The sequence below is a fragment of the Temnothorax curvispinosus genome, unplaced genomic scaffold (genome assembly GCF_003070985.1).
Source record: "Temnothorax curvispinosus isolate PA1 unplaced genomic scaffold, ASM307098v1 QBEX01000527.1, whole genome shotgun sequence".
In the NCBI taxonomy this organism is placed as follows: Eukaryota; Metazoa; Arthropoda; class Insecta; order Hymenoptera; family Formicidae; genus Temnothorax; species Temnothorax curvispinosus.
The window spans coordinates 1-18,216 of record NW_020210307.1 but is presented as its reverse complement, the minus strand read 5'-3'; the positions used below and the strand labels follow the sequence as shown (position 1 = coordinate 18,216).

General features: G+C 38.8%; 3 protein-coding genes across 3 annotated transcripts; 1 reads left to right on the top strand and 2 right to left on the bottom strand.

Moving 5' to 3' along the window:
* Positions 1-1,890: 1,890 nt before the first annotated feature.
* Positions 1,891-2,615, bottom strand: LOC112455824. The gene is made up of 2 exons (XM_025018020.1): positions 2,592-2,615; positions 1,891-2,346 (listed from the first exon to the last, which is right to left on the bottom strand). The coding sequence occupies exons 1-2, from the start codon at positions 2,613-2,615 to the stop codon at positions 1,891-1,893; spliced, it is 480 nt and encodes a 159-aa protein (XP_024873788.1).
* Positions 2,616-2,835: 220 nt separating this feature from the next.
* LOC112455816 lies at positions 2,836-12,430 on the bottom strand. Its single transcript, XM_025018006.1, has 5 exons — positions 12,342-12,430; positions 12,090-12,243; positions 6,917-7,066; positions 5,382-6,679; positions 2,836-2,989 (listed from the first exon to the last, which is right to left on the bottom strand). Exons 4-5 carry the CDS (start codon positions 6,473-6,475, stop codon positions 2,836-2,838), a joined length of 1,248 nt encoding a protein of 415 aa, XP_024873774.1. The 5' UTR covers positions 6,476-6,679; positions 6,917-7,066; positions 12,090-12,243; positions 12,342-12,430.
* LOC112455810 (golgin subfamily A member 6-like protein 22) lies at positions 7,772-11,302 on the top strand (the record flags this gene model as incomplete). The annotated part of the gene is made up of 4 exons (XM_025017998.1): positions 7,772-8,189; positions 8,743-8,977; positions 10,177-10,705; positions 11,012-11,302. Coding segments are annotated over exons 1-4 (1,473 nt in total), but the record flags the coding sequence as incomplete, so codon positions are not given.
* Positions 12,431-18,216: the final 5,786 nt, after the last annotated feature.

The following is an 18,216-nucleotide window of genomic DNA, read 5'->3' as shown; positions in this document are numbered from 1 at the left end:
AGAACCCGACCACCCAATCCGCGGCTTGGAGTTCCTCGTCGTTCTGCCTATCAAGTAGCTCTATCGCTTCTTTGACAGGCATGGGGTCCTCCACATGCACTACAACTCGATGTTGCCTAGGCAGTTTATCGAGTCGCAGCGCACGCAGCCGAACTTCGTCTAAATCTATTATCGAAGTTAGGCTCAAACTACCCTTCGGTTTCTGTATTGGTGCAGTTAAAGATAACTGCACCGTCCCTATCTGAGGTGCCCTTGAAGGTGGGAGCTTTAGTGCCCTTCGCAATGCCAAAGATACTACCCCTCACCTTTTCCTTCAAGAGAGCAGCTTCTTTGTCGTCCAGCCTACGTTCAGGATACTCCATAGGTACCATGGCCACCCTAACTCGGCCGAATGTTGTGTGGGCAAAAGTCCTCTGATCTACAGCGATCTTAGGCTTCTTGCCCAGCTGTGCAGTGTTGGAAGAACTGGCTGTGCTCTGTTCCGATTTGAGCCGCTTGCACGACCCAGCGGATGCTCGCTCCCCTGTCAAAAGCAGAGTTTCTGGAGCAGGCTTTTCAGCGCCGCTCCTCCTTTCCATCTGTTTCTGTTTTTTGTAACGACGGCGCGCCGCTCCACTAAACTTCCTATTCCCGTTATTACCAGCTTGTGATTGGGCCTTATCCGGCTCCTTCCCCAAACTGCCCGGTTTTTTTTGTAACGCGGGGGAAATTTCCATTTACTGGGATCCCAGACCCGTAAAGAGCCTGGTTTGCCCAGTAGCCCCCAAAGGGTAAGACCCCCTCGCCTCCGCGGCTCCGGAGAGAAGACGAGGGGAGTGTGGGATTCCACGTGCGCCCACCGCCCAAAGACGGCAAACGCGCGCAGCCTACCCACTAAAAACCCCCGCGAGTGGCCCGTTCTGGCGTTGTGGCGGATGCCTCAGAAACGAACTTAATCATGATTTCCGAGGCACCCGCCGCCCTGCGCTAGTTGCGCACCTTCCCTTTCCCGAAGGTTATGACCGGGGGGGTTTCCTGGTTGGAAATGATCTAACTGTGGCGGGGAGTGGCCACCAGTGGCTAGCCAGGGGCTGTTACCGGCTAAACTCGCCCAGCGTCGGATGGGCGAGCAGTTTCGGACCCCGAAGGCAAGACTTCGTGATCTTGTTGTCCGGAGCTCTCCCTTTCGGCTCCGAATTCCTCTCCCCCGAAGGGGAGAGGGAGTAGGGAGGGCGTTACTTTAAGGAGAAGGACGCGTTCTCTTCTCCTCGCCCCCTTATTTTCGATGCTATCCCACATCTCCCAACTGTTGGAGTGCAGAATCGGGGGGTCTCCGTCTACGACCGTGAGGAGGCAGTCCCCGCGGCCGCGCGAAAACTCCCCCGCCTCCATTGTCAGCCTGATCCGGCGCGGGTCGTTCCCCGCGGCGGATTTTTTCCGCTTCCTCCTTGGCGGCCATGACGGCGCCACAAAACTCCGCCATGGCTCGCCATTTTTCCTCTGCCTCGACCATCGCTGCCACTAGGGCCGGGAGGGACAGATCTTGCCCCATGTTTGTGCGGAGAACTCGGCGCTCTTCTGCCCACGCTGGACAGTGTGCCAGCATGCTGCGCCGAGTCCATATCTTCTCCGCAATGTGATGCCTTCCTTACCAATGCGACACAGGTACTCACCGAAGCAGCCGTGTTCGGTGAACACCTGTGTCATGTGAAACGTTAGTCCGCGTCCCCGCCTGTTTGTCCATGCCTCCAGGCATGACCGAACGGCTTCGACGACCCTCCTGTCCGAAAACGCAGGGTTCTCGAGATAGTCTTGCCATTTGGCGAGGAGGGCCATCGCAGCTTCTTGGCGTATCGCCGCTTTGACTCTGGCCGCGATTATCACGCCCCCCGCCTGGACCTCCCGTGTTTGTCAGAAAACATTGGCGAATTTATCGACCAGAAGTTCGATGGGCGGAATCCCGGCCAGAGTCGAAGCTGCCGCGTGGGAGATGGTGCGATACCCTCTTACCGCCCTAATGGCCACCTGCCTCTGCACCTTGCGCATGGGTGCTCTTAGGCGCTCGGTAGCCATCATTTTCGGGGCCCAGATCGGTGCCCCGTATAGGGCGATCAAATGCACTACTCCCACGTAGAGTCGGCAAGCCCTGTTGCCTACCCCTTTGAGATTGGACATAAGGCGACAGAGGATGTTTGCCACCGCCTTAGCCCTGGGGGCAACGCTGACTATGTGCTCGCCGAAACTCCATGTACAGTCCAGCCAGAGACCAAGTAGTTTGATCTTGGTCCCTATGGGGACGCGGACGCCATCTACCGAAAGGGCTATTCCCTCGGGTGGCTTCCCCCTCAGGCGGTAGAAGAAGGCCGCCTGATTTTTTTGTGGAGCCACCTTTAACCCAAGGCTCTTTATGGCGCGCACCACGCAGACCCCCTATGTTGGCCAGTAACCTGGCCTACTCCCAGGTTTCCCCCTCAACTCCCAAGAAAGTGTCATCGGCGTATCCGGTGACCCAGGAGGGGAAGGGCAAGCCGTAGTACGGAGTCGTACCAGAGGAGCCACAATAACGGGCCTAATATTGAGCCTTGTGGTACTCCCCGGGTAATGAGTCTCACCTTCCACACACCAACTTTGTCCATATAGGCCACTCTCCTGTCCCTAAATTAGCTAAAAATGACCCGTATTAGAAAGGAAGGGACATTGTGATACTTGAGTGCCCTTCCTATTACGGGCCAAAGCAGGGTGTTAAAAGCATTAGTAATGTCAAAAGATGTACCAAGCAACACTCCGCCCTTTTCCCCGGAGTTTCCTGACGACTCGTTAGAGCTCCTTTTGAGTCACCCCCAGCTCCTCCTCGTTCTATTTGTCTGCACCGTTTTCTTCGGTGCGGAACTCTTGCTCCCAACCCACTTCCTCCGGTGGGAAGAGAGTCTGCACCACCTTGTCGAGGAACTGGGGATCGAGTGACTTTGTCGTAGGGGGCGCCCAAGGCCTAAGCTTATTCATAACCAGCCTATATGGGAGACCCCATGGATCCTCTTCTAACTACTGTGTTCAGTTGCCATTAAGACGGTCGGGTGACATAAAGATTCGCGAATGCAGGGACATCACGGACGTTCGCCTTGTTCTTGCGGCGGAGGAGACGACCGACAATATACATTTGACAAATATCTGAGGTGTTTGACCTTTTACATGTTACGACGGTTGCGAATTCTCAGTCCTTTTTAGTGTGACTTGATGCGTTAAAATTTAGGAAACGATTAAATTGGAATTATGCGGTTTGTTCTGAAGAAGGCCAACTAAGGCTCGAAACGTCGACGTTGTTTTTATATTGCGAACACATTCGTTGTTAAATTGGTTTTAATAAATATACACCTATTAATAGCACGTAATGTGGCCGTTTCTAATATTTAAATAATGAAAAATCTCTGTACAATTAGAGCTCGCAGGATAATGACAATCAAAACGCGAGCAAAGCTCGAGTTTAATCAGAAATAAAAAACGAGCACAAGTACATCTAGAGCGAATATAAATAGTCCCATTATTTTTGTATAGACTATTTATTAAATTAAATTTTTATATATTTAAGAGAGAGTTTTTTTTAGATGTTATAAATAAAAATAAGAGAAATAGGATCGTAACGATATACAATCAATTAGAATCAAAAGCCATGCGATCCAAGCTTAGGTCTTTGACAGCCTTATATTAGTTACTGTATACATATATGTCTATATATATACATATAATTTTTCCAACAAAATTTATTGCGAAAATTATTTGGTACGACGCCCTACACGGAATGAGGGAGGTTCCAGGTTCGAACCCTGGCTGAGGTAATATTTTTCGCAATAAATTTTCTTTACAGTTTTTAGATAATTAAATCAAGTCGATTTAATTCCGGGGAGGGAAGGGTTTTTAATTCTAACAATTACTGTGTTTTAAGTCCGACAAATAATCGGCGCGCAGTTTGTTGGAAAAATTATATGTATATATATAGACATATATGTATGCAGTAACTAATATAAGGCTGTCAAAAACCTAAGCTTGGATCGCATGGCTTTTGATTCTAATTGATTATAAATAAAAGTTTATTATTTAATGTAATAGTAATAAAATATGATCATAAATATAACCGATTTTATTATTTATTTTTGTACATATTAATTCGTTTCAACTCTATTAACTATAGGTATTATATAATGCTTATCATTATTGTTAAGTTTCTATAGATTTTAGTTTTCGTGTTTAAATAAGCGCGCGTTTCTAGTGATTATATCCAATAAGATTCGTTTGGGCGCAGCGGCGCTCACAATCACACGCGCACGTCTCGTAGTAGTATTTTTCGGTTGGTATTCTTTTTAGCGCGCGCCAAAAACTCCCGCCTATCACTCTCGTCTTTTGGTAGCGTTCGTGAGAAGACATGCGAGCGTGACAATGTAATACTGATTCCAATTATATTAGATTAAAGTTGTGTTCTTTATTATTCAGCTAATTCCAATTTCTCGACACCTGCGCACATCCAAGATAATATCCAACAATTATAAGGAATTACAATACATTTTCGTAAAATATCTGTGGCGTAACATGCTACAATAACATTCGTTAAATGCTGTACATGAATAACTAGAAGATGATACATCTCCCTTTCTACATATTGTATCTTTAATGGGTCGATAGGACTGCCCTATAATAACGTACTTTTTTATATTATTAATGCCAACCGTAGTTGAAATACGCAATATATATTTAATGCTTATAAAACCGCCATTATTTAATTTAACAACGCTATTATTACGCTTATACATTCTAAAATAATTGCATGTATGATAAAGAATATTTTTGTAAATAAATCGTTGAAAACTGTAGATATTATCACGCTCAATGTTCTGATTCATCAGTCTCTGAATTGCAGTGATTTGGATTAAATCCAAATGGATTTTTTTCCCCGCTCCGAAAATACGTAAATACCCTTCATCTGATACACTTTTATTACTGCTTAATTTTATTTTTCCGACCAAACAATTGTACAAATGTTTACCTTCTACACTACAATTTTTTTTTTTTTTTGAAAATAATACAATTCTTAATTTGTTGCAATCGTAGGTAGGAGTTGCATACTTGTAGTATTACAAATTGAGAGTTATAAATCATATTTCGAAGCACACGATTGTAACTTTCAAATGGAAAAGCGGACCATGCCCAAATAGCGCCAAACAATTTCACACTTTTTGGTATATGAAGTAGTAAGTGCACATTAAACTTCATATGTTGTTTTCCGTACAACGTTTCCACTTCAAACACAAACTTTCTTAATGCTTTTTCGGCATCTTCAAAATCTTTTTTGGTTATTTCATCTGATAAAAATTTATGCATATTAAAAACAAGCAATGAAATGTTTAAAGTACCTAATAGGCAGTAATCCTTGTAAGCACGGTAACGAGTAATACAGTAGTAAATTTTTCCACTCTGATGCTTTATATAATTTCATATTTTCAAGCGCGCGTGGTGTCCGAGTTAATTCACAAGGAGGACAAATATTTAGCAGTCGATCATTGAAAATCGATTTTTTCGAACCTATATACCATGTGCACTGGTTATATTTAGGATCAAACCACATAAAGAAAAAATATTTTACAACTCCAAGTAATACTGCATGCATGTATTCAGGAGGAAATGAAACTACAATATTAAAGGTTGTCAATAACATTAATAATGAGACTCCTTTAACTCCATTAATAGAAATATTTTTTACAACAGCCTGCTCAGCATCTCTATGATGTTGTTCCCTCGTTCTTGCAATGCCTTCATTTCCACAGTAAACACGTGCATAACCATTTCCCACTTTAACGTGCTGCCCTAGATGCAAACAAAGTGAGCATTCAAATTTTCCATTAAATTGAGCTATATTCTGTAAAGAACATCTGGCTATAGAATCCACTGGAGAAAGGATTGCATGCACTTTAATATTTACAGCTTCATTCAAGTTAGGTGGCAAACAGTCAATTCCGTGTTTATGTAAATCTCGTAACTCATCAACAAATAGTTTTAAAAAAATATCTACAACAGGTTTTATAGATCCACACCATAAACCAGCAAGTAGAATATTATCTTTACGAACCCGGTAAGAAAGTTCATTAATCGCTATTAGAATGGGGCACATTGATACTTTTGATGATTTAAAAGTATTAACACCATCAGTGTTCCATTGTAAGGTTATATCGAAATCAGATATAACTTGATTTTCAACCATCGAGCGATACACTTTCCTACTTGTAACATCTGATAATAAATTATTATCATTACAAGTTCTTTGTAATTTATGGAAGACACTATTCGACAGTAACTGTCGTAACTGTTCCTTAATTGGAATGTATACGAAAAAATTTCCATTCCGTTTAAGAACTGATTCTGTATTACGACAATGACAATTTGGACAATTTATACTTTGTCTTCCTTTAAAATATCTAATAAAGAAATACATCCTGTACAATAATAACATGTAACAAGTTGTGCGATGTCGAGAAACTTTTTTAAAAATAAATACTTTGAAGAAAGATAGTGGTTCGGGAAAGTGTCAATTAATTAAATCTATGAGATCTTCCAATGCAGTCCCACTTGCTCCATGCCGAATTATGTAACTCATTAAGAGTAGATCGCTTTCTTCCTTTGTTAGAGGGCAATTTGGATATATTGGTCTTCTAGCCTGACAACATAATAAAATACAAGACATTATTATATAATTCAATTTGTGACATATTGCCTATTCAGGGTTTACATTTGAAATTTGAAAATAGGTAAATATTTCATAATTTTCTTTTTATTATGCTGTTTTTCGTCATATTGACATCATTTTTATTAGGCTGTTTTCACTTGCAGTCGAGTGGTTTTTTCATTTTAACATATTATGGACAGCACACTGTATAACAACTAGATTACGAACCTTATCTTCTATCGCAGGTTCTGGATCATTATTATTATGATTAGGTTATTCAATAGGTTCTGGCACGTTAACATTTTCAATAATGGCTTCATCATTGACATCTTCATCAACATCATAATCATCGTTAGTACCACTATCATTTGAGGAAGTCTGTATACATATAAAATTTTATATGATAATACATATAGATACATAATAACATTAAAACATATATATGTGCATGTCGACATTGCCCAGGCAATAACGGACATTGCTCGAGCAATATATATATATATATATACATATATATATACTTATTATATAAGTATATATATATATATACTTATTATATAACTTAATTGAATATAGTATATTCATGGTTTTATTTGTACAATCAAACACTATAATAATACACCAAAATATAAACTAGCTATATAATTGCCATCAAAGTTAAAGATTAATTATTTAAATCTTTGCGTTTAGTTATATATTTATATACATACGAAAGATTAATGCTCTAAATATTTATTTAAGCCTCTATTATTTAGAAACTTTTATAATAAATACTTATATATTTTGTAAATATATTATAACCGCAATCATATATTTGTTATAATAATTATAATCACGAAAAGAAACAAAAACTTTTGCGTAATATAAAAATATTTGTTTAGGGCGGAAGAGCTGTTAAGAATAAGAGATAGGACAGGAAGCCAAGGATCAATTATAGAATACGTAAGGAAAAAAGGAAGGGAGGAAGAAAAAGAAATATCAGAAAAAGCCGAAAAAGAAAGACTAGCAAATTTTAGTAAAGAAAAAAGAGTGATAAGATCGCCGCCAAACAAGATAAAAAGAGAGGAAAGGAAAGAAGAAGGCATGGAGGCGGAAAAAATGCTGAAAGAGATTTTAGCGAAAATGGATGAACAAGAGAGAGAAAGAAAGAAGGATAAAGAAGAGATAATGAAAGAGATACACGACCTGAGGGAGAATTATAAAATGAGAGAAATGCTTTGGGAAGAGCAAAAAGTGAGTTTAGAAAATAGAATAAAACAGTTAGAGAAGAAAGTAGAAAAAATGGAGAATAACGGAGATAAAAAGTTGGAGAGCAGTGAACTAATGAAAAAAATGAAGGAGATGGAAAGAAACTCTGAATTAGCCGAAAGGAGAAGAAGGAAAAGTAATATAATTATAAAAGAAATGAAAGTAGAAAATGGAGGTGACAGAAAAGAGAAGATGGAGAAATTCCTTGAAGAAAAAATTACCGAAAAAAAAGGTGGAAGTGGACGAAATGCAGGTAATTGGCCGGGGAGAATACAAAATGACGCTAGTCAGATTTAGATGGAAGGATAAAAAAGAAATAATGGCAAAAAGGAAGGAGATAGGAAAAGCAAGCAAGAAAGATATTTATGGATGACGATCTGACGGCAACAGAGTGGCGGATAAAAAAGCATCTATGGAGTGTAGTAAAAGCAGAGAGAGAAAAGGGGAAGAAAGCAATGGTAGGATATCAAAGAATATGAATTGACAATTGCGAAAGGAAATGGAATGAAAGCACCGAAATGCTAGAAAGCAGAGATATTTTTCCGACAGAGTAGAAAAGAGAGAGGACAGGGAGAAGGAGATAGGGAGAGTGAGAGAGGAGAGAGAAGAGGAAAATAAGGCGGAAAAAGGAAGAGGATTAAGGATATGCTTTTGGATCGTGGCGGGACTAATTAATAAATGTGATAAAACATGGGATTATTTGGAGAATTTTGACGTAATAGGACTAGTAGAAACATGGACGGAGGAAGATAAATAGAGGAAGGTTAAAAATAAATTGTCCAGCTTTATTTGGAATTGTGTACCAGTGAAAAGGGAACACAGGAAAGGAAAGGCAAAAGGAGAGATAATAACAGCAGTCAACAAGAATTTGAAACTTATAGAGGTTAGGGAGATTAGCGACGAAGTGGTAGAAAGCAGACTAGAGTATAATGGAAACAAATGGAGAATAAACACGTTGTACAGTCAAAAGATGGAAGATACGATGGAAACACTAAGGGAAAAGGTACAAGAAGAGAATGAAGAATGGTTGCTTAGTAGAAGGTAATTTCAACGCGAGGACGGGAAGCAAAGAAGTACCGATAAATAAGGAGGAAGAAAAAGAAAAGAGGAGCAAGACCAGAAAGTCAGTAGATAAAGTTGTAAATAGAGAGGGACGTATATTAATAGATAAAATAGAAGAAAAAGGATGGGCAATATTATGATAAATGGGAGTTTCGGAAGGGAAGGCGGATGGACTTATATAGGAGACTTGGGATCATCGGTTATAGACTATGTCGTAGGGAATGACAGAGCAGGAGAAGAAATAAATATGGTGGAAGAAGGAATCGGATCATGTTCCGCTGGAGGTGGAGTTGACAGGACCACGGGTGATGGAGACAGGAAGAAGGAAGAAAGAAATGGAATTAGAGAGAAGCGACTGGACAGAAGAAGGGAAGAGAGAATATCATGAGAAATGTGAAGGATGGTCAAGTACACAAATAGATACAGAAGATATCTGGAAGAAGATGAAAGAAAAAGTAAAGAGCGCTATCACGAAGCAGATGAAAAGAATAATACCATGGAGATTAGGAAAAAAAGAATGGTATAATAAAGAATGGAAGGAAAGGAAAAGAAGATTGAGGCGACTGATGAGGGATTGGAAGAAAGGAAGGATCGGAAAAGAAGAGTATGTGAGGGAAAGAAAGGAGCACAAGGAATGATGTAAGGAGCAGAAGGGGAGGCACGAAAGAGAGGAAGAAGAAAAGATAAGGAACATTAAAAACGAAGCGGAAGCTTGGAAGTATATAAATAAATACAGGAAAAAGAAAACTGAGGGGATAAACAAGGAGATACAAATGGACGAGTGGAGAGACAACTTCATAGAATGGAAATGTTAGGAGGGACAAAGGAAAGAGTGGTGCTAGACATAGAAGACGAGGGGAAGAAGATGGTACGAGAGTGGAGGTAACAAAGGGAGTCGGAGAAATATCGAGGGAAAAGGTGATTGAAGTAATAAGGAAACTGAAGATGGGAAAGGCAACAGGAGAGGACGGGATTGAGAACGAGGCGTGAAGATTTATGCAAAAGGATGTAGGTGAAGAATTTCTGAAGTTAATCAACAGAATCTGAAAAGGAGAGGGCATACCGGGAGATTGGAATAAAGATATGATTAGTCCAATACATAAAAGAGGAAAAAGAGACGACCCAAAAAATTACCGAGGAGTTACTTCAATGAATACGGAGTACAAAATATATGCAAGTATCTTAAATGCGAGGTTGGAGAAAGAGGTGGAGTCTAAGTTAAGGGAAGGGCAATTCGGGTTTAGAAGAAACAGAGGAACGATGGATGCAGTATACACGGTAAATTATGTAGCAAATAAGGAGCTGAGTAAGAAAGGTGGAAAGATTTTTGCATTCTTTGTGGACCTTAAGGCAGCTTTCGATAAAGCGGATAGAAGAAAATTGAATAAAATAATGAGGATGATAGGAATTGAAGATAACTTGAGACGAAGAATAATGGAGACATACAAAGAAACGAAAAACGTAGTGAAGATAAGAGATAAGAATACAGAGGAATTTTGGACAGAAAAGGGACTAAGACAAGGATGCCCGTTGAGCTCGAATTTATTCAATTTATACATCATGGATTTAGAGGAAAGAATGGAAAAAGGGCAAGCAAGAGGCCTTGTGATAGAGAAAGAAAAATTCTGGACAATTTCATACGCAGATGATGTAGTGTTAATGGCGACGAGAAGCGGAATTGAAGGAAATGATGAGGAGGTTCAAGAGGTATTTGGAAGGGAAGGGTTCGAGTTTGAGTCCAGAAAAATAAAAAATAATGGTGTTCGAGAAAGCGAGAGAAAGAAGGAAGAAAAGGGAATGGCAGTGGAGAGAGGAAGAAATAGAGGAGATCAAAGAAATAAAGTATCTGGAATATATACTACAGAAAAATGAGGGAGCGGAGAATCATATAAAAGATAGGATAAAGAAGGCTACAATAGCGATGAAGAAGACATGGAGCATAGGAGAGAGAATATTTAAAGAAGATTTTAGAAGCAGATTAGATGTAATAAAAAGAAAGTTTAAATTAAATAGATTTTAGAATTGAGTAGAAGAACCCCGAATTATATAATATCAGAAGAAGCCAGAATAAAGGAGATAAAAATGAGAGCAATAAGGAGAGCTGTGAGGTATGAAAAGAAGGCGAGACAGTCAGAGAAGAAAATAGTTCAAGCATGTATAAAGGATCTAGAAAAAAGCAGACTAAGGAAAAAAGAAAGTAATTGGGAGAAAAAGAGAAGAGAACTGATAGAGAGGGCAGGAATGGAAAAGGAGCAGCAGAGGAGAGAAATGGAAGCAGAGGACCGAGAGGCGGTGGAGAATCTCGTAAAGAGAAGGAAAAGGATGAAAAGGAAGAGAGACAGATAAAGATAAACAAGTCAAGATACAATAGTAACTATAAAGAGATTTTAACAGAGGAGTTACCAAAGTATTTACTAGGAAAGAAGAAGAAAAAGGATATAATGTTGATAGCCAGATACACATGCGGGAGTGAGGAGAAAGGCAGCAAACATTGAAAAGAGGAAGAGGATAGAAAATGCAGAATATGCCAAAAAGAAGAGGAGAACATAGAACATATACTAAAAAAATGTAAAGCGACAAAAAGTAAGATACAGTTAAAAGAATTTTTAGGGGAGGAAGGAAAAGGACTAGAAGTAATGAAATGGATAGAAAAGGTTAGAAAAAAAGCGGAGAAAAGAGAGGAAATGGAGGAAGAAGAGTAGGAAGAGAAATTTAAGGACAGTTAGAAGGTTGAATTAGTTTTGGAGTTAGTTAGGATGATCTAAGTAATATATAATGTATATGTATGTAAATGAGAAATGTTTGTAAACTATGTTATGCGTTTGTAAATTTATGTAAAGGTTGACGGAAGTCATCCTAAGCCGCAAGGCAAGGATTAAATAAAATTATTATTAATAACTAAGTAAGGCTCTGTAATGTAAAAGAAAAACCTTAAACGGGCAATAAGAGCACAAGCGTGTCGTTAAAACGCTAAACTTTATTATCAACAGTCACAAATACCGAAGTCAATTAACGAACGAACGTTTCGACCCTTCTTTGGGGTCCTCCTCAGCGTATATCATACATATAAAAATTATCGTCGCAAACATACATACAGATTCTACCGCCGTAAACAACAAATCATCGCTGGTCAGTTAGATGTGCACTCCGACGCGTTCCAGAAAATCGTCGCATAGAAGTTTCCTGGTTGGAGCGCCAGGAAACTTTCAAACGGATGTACTGTCTTTGTCATTGTGACGCAACGCCTGTGGACAAATTCGGAGTGCCGTCCTCTCTCAATATTCATACAGGAACACAATAGATAACAAATAGATAACAAAATGGTATCAAACAGGTAACTCACAGGTTTGACATACTGGACGATAGTCAAGTCGCAACGCCACGTCAATCAATTGCAGGAATCGGTGTGTCTCAGAGGACGCTCACACAGAGAATGGCACGCTTGTCTTATACAAGATATTGACGGTATAAAGAAGCGGGGGGAAAGGTCACGCATAATATAAAACAAGTCCGCGTAACAACAATAATTCTAAACTTTAACAAGTCCCTCGATAGCACTAATATATATCTCTGGTATATCTTCAGTATCCGTCTGCAAATTTAAACCTTCTCTTTGCCTTTTTATGTAAATCATTTCTGATATTAAGCGTTTACTAAGGGACGGTTCTCGGTCTAATATTTCCACGTCTTTCCAGTTAAAGTCATGGTTATACTGCAATCTGTGGTCTGTTAAGACCGAATGGCCCGCACCACTCCTTCTGATATGCGAGTTATGTTCTTTAACTCTCGTTAAAAGTTGTCTCCCTGTTTGACCGACATAGGAAGCCTCACAATCATTACAATTAATTTTATATACGACATTCCTATGCGATAATCCAGGGAGAGTATCCTTGTGACCTCTGATAAGTCTGTTCAATTTATTGAGACTGAAATACGAGAGCTTTATATTAAGACCCTTGGTTAAATTTTTATATTTCTCAGACAACCCAGGAACATATGGTATCGTGAAATATGGAACTTTATCAATGCTCTCATCGTTCGTAACGTGTCTATCATTAAGTAAAAATCTCAAGCGCTCATGTATCGTCCCAAAAATAAATTCCAACGGATAACAATTATTTATCAGAATTTGGATCAAAAATCTTATGTTTTTTTTATGAAATCTCGGGTGCGACAGCTTAAATACTCGATCGATCAAACCGATGACCGTGCCCTTTTTCTGACAGAGTGGATGTTGAGATAGGAAATTTAAATATCTTCCGGAAAAAGTGGGTTTGTGGAACCAGTCAAATTGCAAATGCTCGCCTATGTGAAACATGGTGACCTCTAGAAAGTTCAATTTGCCACCCACACCGATCTCCATAGTAAATTGCAATCTGGGGTGAAATGAGTTGAATGTTTCTAATACGTGAGTGCATTCATTAAGAGGCACTGCCATTGCAATATCGTCCACGTATCTCTTATAAAAAGAAGGAGCAAACTTCAAGCTTCCGAGCGCTCTAACCTCCAGGTCTTGCATCACGATATCCGCCCCTATGGGTGACAAAGGGGAACCCATAGGAGAACCGAAGGTTTGCTGATATATAACTCCATTAAAAACAAAAAAGGTCGATTCTAATACCAATCTTACTGCCTGGAGAAATTCAGACTCAGGAATCGAGCAACTCTCAGAAATATAATTCCACCTTTTTGCAATGCTGTCAATAATCATTTCCGTAGGCACGTTAGTAAAAAGAGAGATAACGTCAAGAGACATTAAAGTATAATCTTCTCTAATATGGGTTTCGGATAGCTTTTTGACCAAGTCAAAGCTATTCGAGACATGACTATCTCCTTTAGGAAAGCTATTAAACATGACTTTATGGAGAAAAGCAGCCAAATTGTACAACGGGCTATCCACACATGAAACGATGATTCTAAGAGGATAATTAATTTTGTGGATCTTCGGGAGTCCGTACGCTCTCGGCAAATTTCCGTCACTACAATAAAGCCATCTGTACAATGAGTCTGAGATGAATTCTGATTTCCTCCATCTAGTCAAAAGCTCTCGAACCCGAGTTGTTACCTTTCTAATTGGATCTCTAGAGACAATCTTGTAAGTATCTGTATCTCCTAAGAGTTCCTCCATACTGGCTATATATTTATCTTTGTCCATTGCTACCGTGACGTTACCTTTGTCAGCCCTCGTTAAGATTAAATTAGAATTATCATCCATAAAATTCTTTGTAGCAATCGACAAATGTTTCATCGCGTTATCGTGTGCACTTTCTTGCACCTCGTAACCCCGAAGATTATTCACCATATTCGAGAATCGATTTCTAAGAGTTGTATGAGTTCTAATAGGAAACTTCTTTATATTATTTTCAATGTTTTTAATAAATTCGATCGTTACTTTGTCTTTCTTTAATCCCGGAAGGCTAAAATTCTCACCGAGTTGTAGAAGACCTTGAATATCTGTAGGGATATCAGTGGATGACAAATTAACGAACCACCCATCATTTAGTTGCATTAAGGAAGGTATCGGCGTGATAAAAGATTTCGGATCTATGTTTATTGCAATTTTTTGGCCAGAGCGGTTGAAAAAAGGCACTAACGAGTATGTTACATTATTATTGTCAAGGACCCGGTGTTCCGATGACATGTTACAAAAATATTCAATCGGTCTAATGTTTTTCCGTTGGTTCATATGTTTGAAATATAAAAATTCAAATTTCTTGTTTATCTTATTTTTTGAGCTCTCACAGAAGGAATGCAGTGACCACTCTTGTCTATTAAAGAAGGAGTTGCAGACGGATGCTGGAATACACCGATACATCGCTCCAGAAACTCTATAAACCTGCGTACGTGCAAAGCGAGCATGACAGTATGCATCCCTAAGTTCGATTTGCAATAATTGTTTAAAAAACTTGGATTTACAATGCTTAAATTTCGCTATTGCTCTGAAGTTAAACAGAGTGTTTTCAAAATATGCAAAGATGTTTCCTATATGAGAAGGTATAATGCTATGTTTCCTGCACTCCCGTTTTAAAATTATTATTATTATCATATTAAAAATATTTGTTTAAAAAATGAAAACAAAAACTGATACATATAAATAAAATTTTCGAAAAACTAATAAAAAAAATTCGTGTTACAAAATGGTTCCGAGCAAAAAAAAAATCTGTTACACATCATCTCGCCGAGCATTTGCCAAGTGTTGTCGTTTAATTTCACCAAGTCTTGTGGACATAGAAATTTTGATATCCCGGATTGATTTAAAGCCATCCTTTTTTTTGGCGCGCGATTTGGCAAAATCTGTCAAAAATTATAATACCCATGGATTAAAAATAAAGTGGATAAAAAATGTAGGATTCAGTAACAAAAATAACAAATATTTTAATTACCAATGATTGCATTCTTTCTTAATTTATCCAGACAAATGACGTTTTGGTTTTGGCGTTCTTTTCCCTGAGCACGTGCAGTTTGTCCAGTAAGTGTAGCGTTTAAAAGAACTTCAGGTTTGAAGACTCCTTCCATAAGACGACATGCAAGATGAGAAATTCTACATGATGCTCCAATTGAGTTATAGAGCGTCTTCAATTTGCAATATACCCCGTGTTTAAGTAATACCACCTAAAAAGTAAATTATAAAAATACATTATAAGGATAACAGTTTTATATATTATAATTATATTATATTATTAATCATATCATATTATAAATCAAGAGACACGGCAGTGTCTCGCGCCAAGTACACGCGGAGCGAGACCGACCGTGACTCTTTTACGCGACGTGACGAGTTGCGAGTACACGAGATGTTGAGATTTTGATTAACGAGTGAACGGATCAAGTTCTAAGTAGGCTTGATCGATAGCTTGGGGTCGAATTAGGGGGGGGGGGGGGTTCTCTTATAATATTCCGCTACGTGCCCTACGGGCGGAAATATTGCGACGCAAAGTCCAAATGTGAATTTTTTTTTAAGATACGTCGTTAAGATACGTCGACATAACATAATATAACATATATATAACAGAGAAATGTCACTTTCACTTTTTCGACACTGGCGGCTAGCGGCGTTAGTATCGCAGTGCAGTGCAGACAGTGCGTTTAGCGCGCTGTCAGTCAGTTCATAAGTCATCAGTTATAATAGTCCGGGAGCCAGCTGCCATTTTAAGTAAATTATTTTAAGAAATCTGAGATTTTCGGCTAGTGTTCAATTCGGTCTGCTAATAAACAAAGTGAACGTCAGCTTCCATGGTAGCGGTGGGTGTTGCCGCGGCATCTACCCACACACGTATAATTATAATAAAAATAAACCGACATAAAGAAAGCTGAGACTTTGTTTGTACGTTTATTATGATCTAAATAAACGGAAAATAATAGTCAGCTGACTTCATGGTGGGGAGTTGTACGTCAGCTTCTCGCCCAAACATGCGAAAAATATGCGCTGAGTAAACTTATACTAAGAAAGCTGAAATTTGGGGAAGTTATAGTCAACTTTAACAATTTCACGAAAATAATTGTCCGCTGAGTTTTTCGCGGTGGAAAAGTGCTCAGCTGACGACTGAAAGATACGGCGCATCGCTATGCGCGCGGGCGCGTGGCATCCTTCACTGCATCAGCTGAGCACTTTTTCACTGCGAAAACCTCAGCGGATAATTATTTTCGTGTAACTGTTACAGATAACTATAAGTTTACAAAGTTTTAGCCTTCTTGGTTTCAGATAACTTGATTTTTATTAATAAAACGGTGCGTATATGCGCGCGGGCGCGTTGCGCCTATCTTACGGCATCAGCTGCTTCTCTCTCACGCTAAATTATGCTATTGATTATATTCAAATATGTAATTATATTTAACGCATTTATTGACAAAAATAATTTTTTATTTACGTTTTTTTTTTAAATACGTATGAGGTATGAGACATTTACTCTTCAGTTTTCCTCATCATCGCCCTCAAACTCTTGCTCGCTTTCGTGGTCGCTGTAATCCATATCGATCATCGGCGTCCAATCCTCATCATCTGTAAGCAAATATAATAAATAATATATTATTACATAAAAAATAATCGCATAAAAAAGTTTTAGTTTTATAATTTTAATACATATATAATATAATAATATAATAACGCAAGAGCAAAATTCTGAAATTAATTAAAATATTATTTATAAAAAGTGTTCACGTTATAATAAAAAATTGTTTTAATTGTTTCTAAACTGTATTTTTAAATTAAAAACAAAACTAATCTAAAAATTACACTTGAATAAAGAAATAGTGAAGTATAATTCTGACCTGCAGTACTTTCTTTTTCTTCCTCGATGGTAATATCGCCAAGAGAAGGGGGTAGCTGATCGCGGTCGAACCATTTGAACAAAAATTTGTTGTCCTCTTCTCTCCAGCCGTAATCAGTCGGGTGCAATTCAGTTGGAACAGCAAGATGTGCATCATGGGCCCAAATATTAGCGACGTACGTCGTCCGAAGCAAATGTTGGTGCAGTTCAATTTTGCAAGGCGGTAGAGCTGACCCGTCTATATTTTTTGCTGGCAGACGAAATATGTCATCGTTGTCCAGGTAGTCGCCGCCGGACCCAGGGATGTTGTGGTGGGAGCAAAAGGGAGCCTTTCAAACTATAAACCGTTTACGGATATACCTGTAGCGACGGTCCCTTTAGTCAGCTGGGCTACAATTGTATTTGATCATAAAACTCCGGTGTTTATGAGCGTGTAGCCGAGACGAGGAAATACATCTCTGTATCTATAAATATTTACTTCTGGCATTTGCATGTGTAAATGTTTATTATTTATAATATTATATATACGTATTTACTGTTTATATTGTCATATATACATATTTAAGATCGATGCAAACACAGCCGTGCCGTATCCGTACCGTGCACGAAACAGAAACATCAGACAAGGATACCTATTGTCTCCATCCTTGTCTAATGTTGTCTCTATCCTTGTCTAATGTTAACGATACGGATACGGTACGGGTACGGCACGGCTGTGTTTGCATCGACCCTTAAGGTGATCCTAAAGCCGTGATCCTAGCCGGTTTTTTTCGGTTTTTTTCTTAGCACTAATCTTTTAATTGGCTTTATAGAAATGCAAAATTCTTGTCTAGAATTAAAGTACGCATCAAAATCTAGGTCATGGTGGTCGAATTTATATGTGGTGGTCGTCGTATAACAAAAAAATATTAATTTTTTTTCGTTTTTGATATAAATTCGACCACCATGACC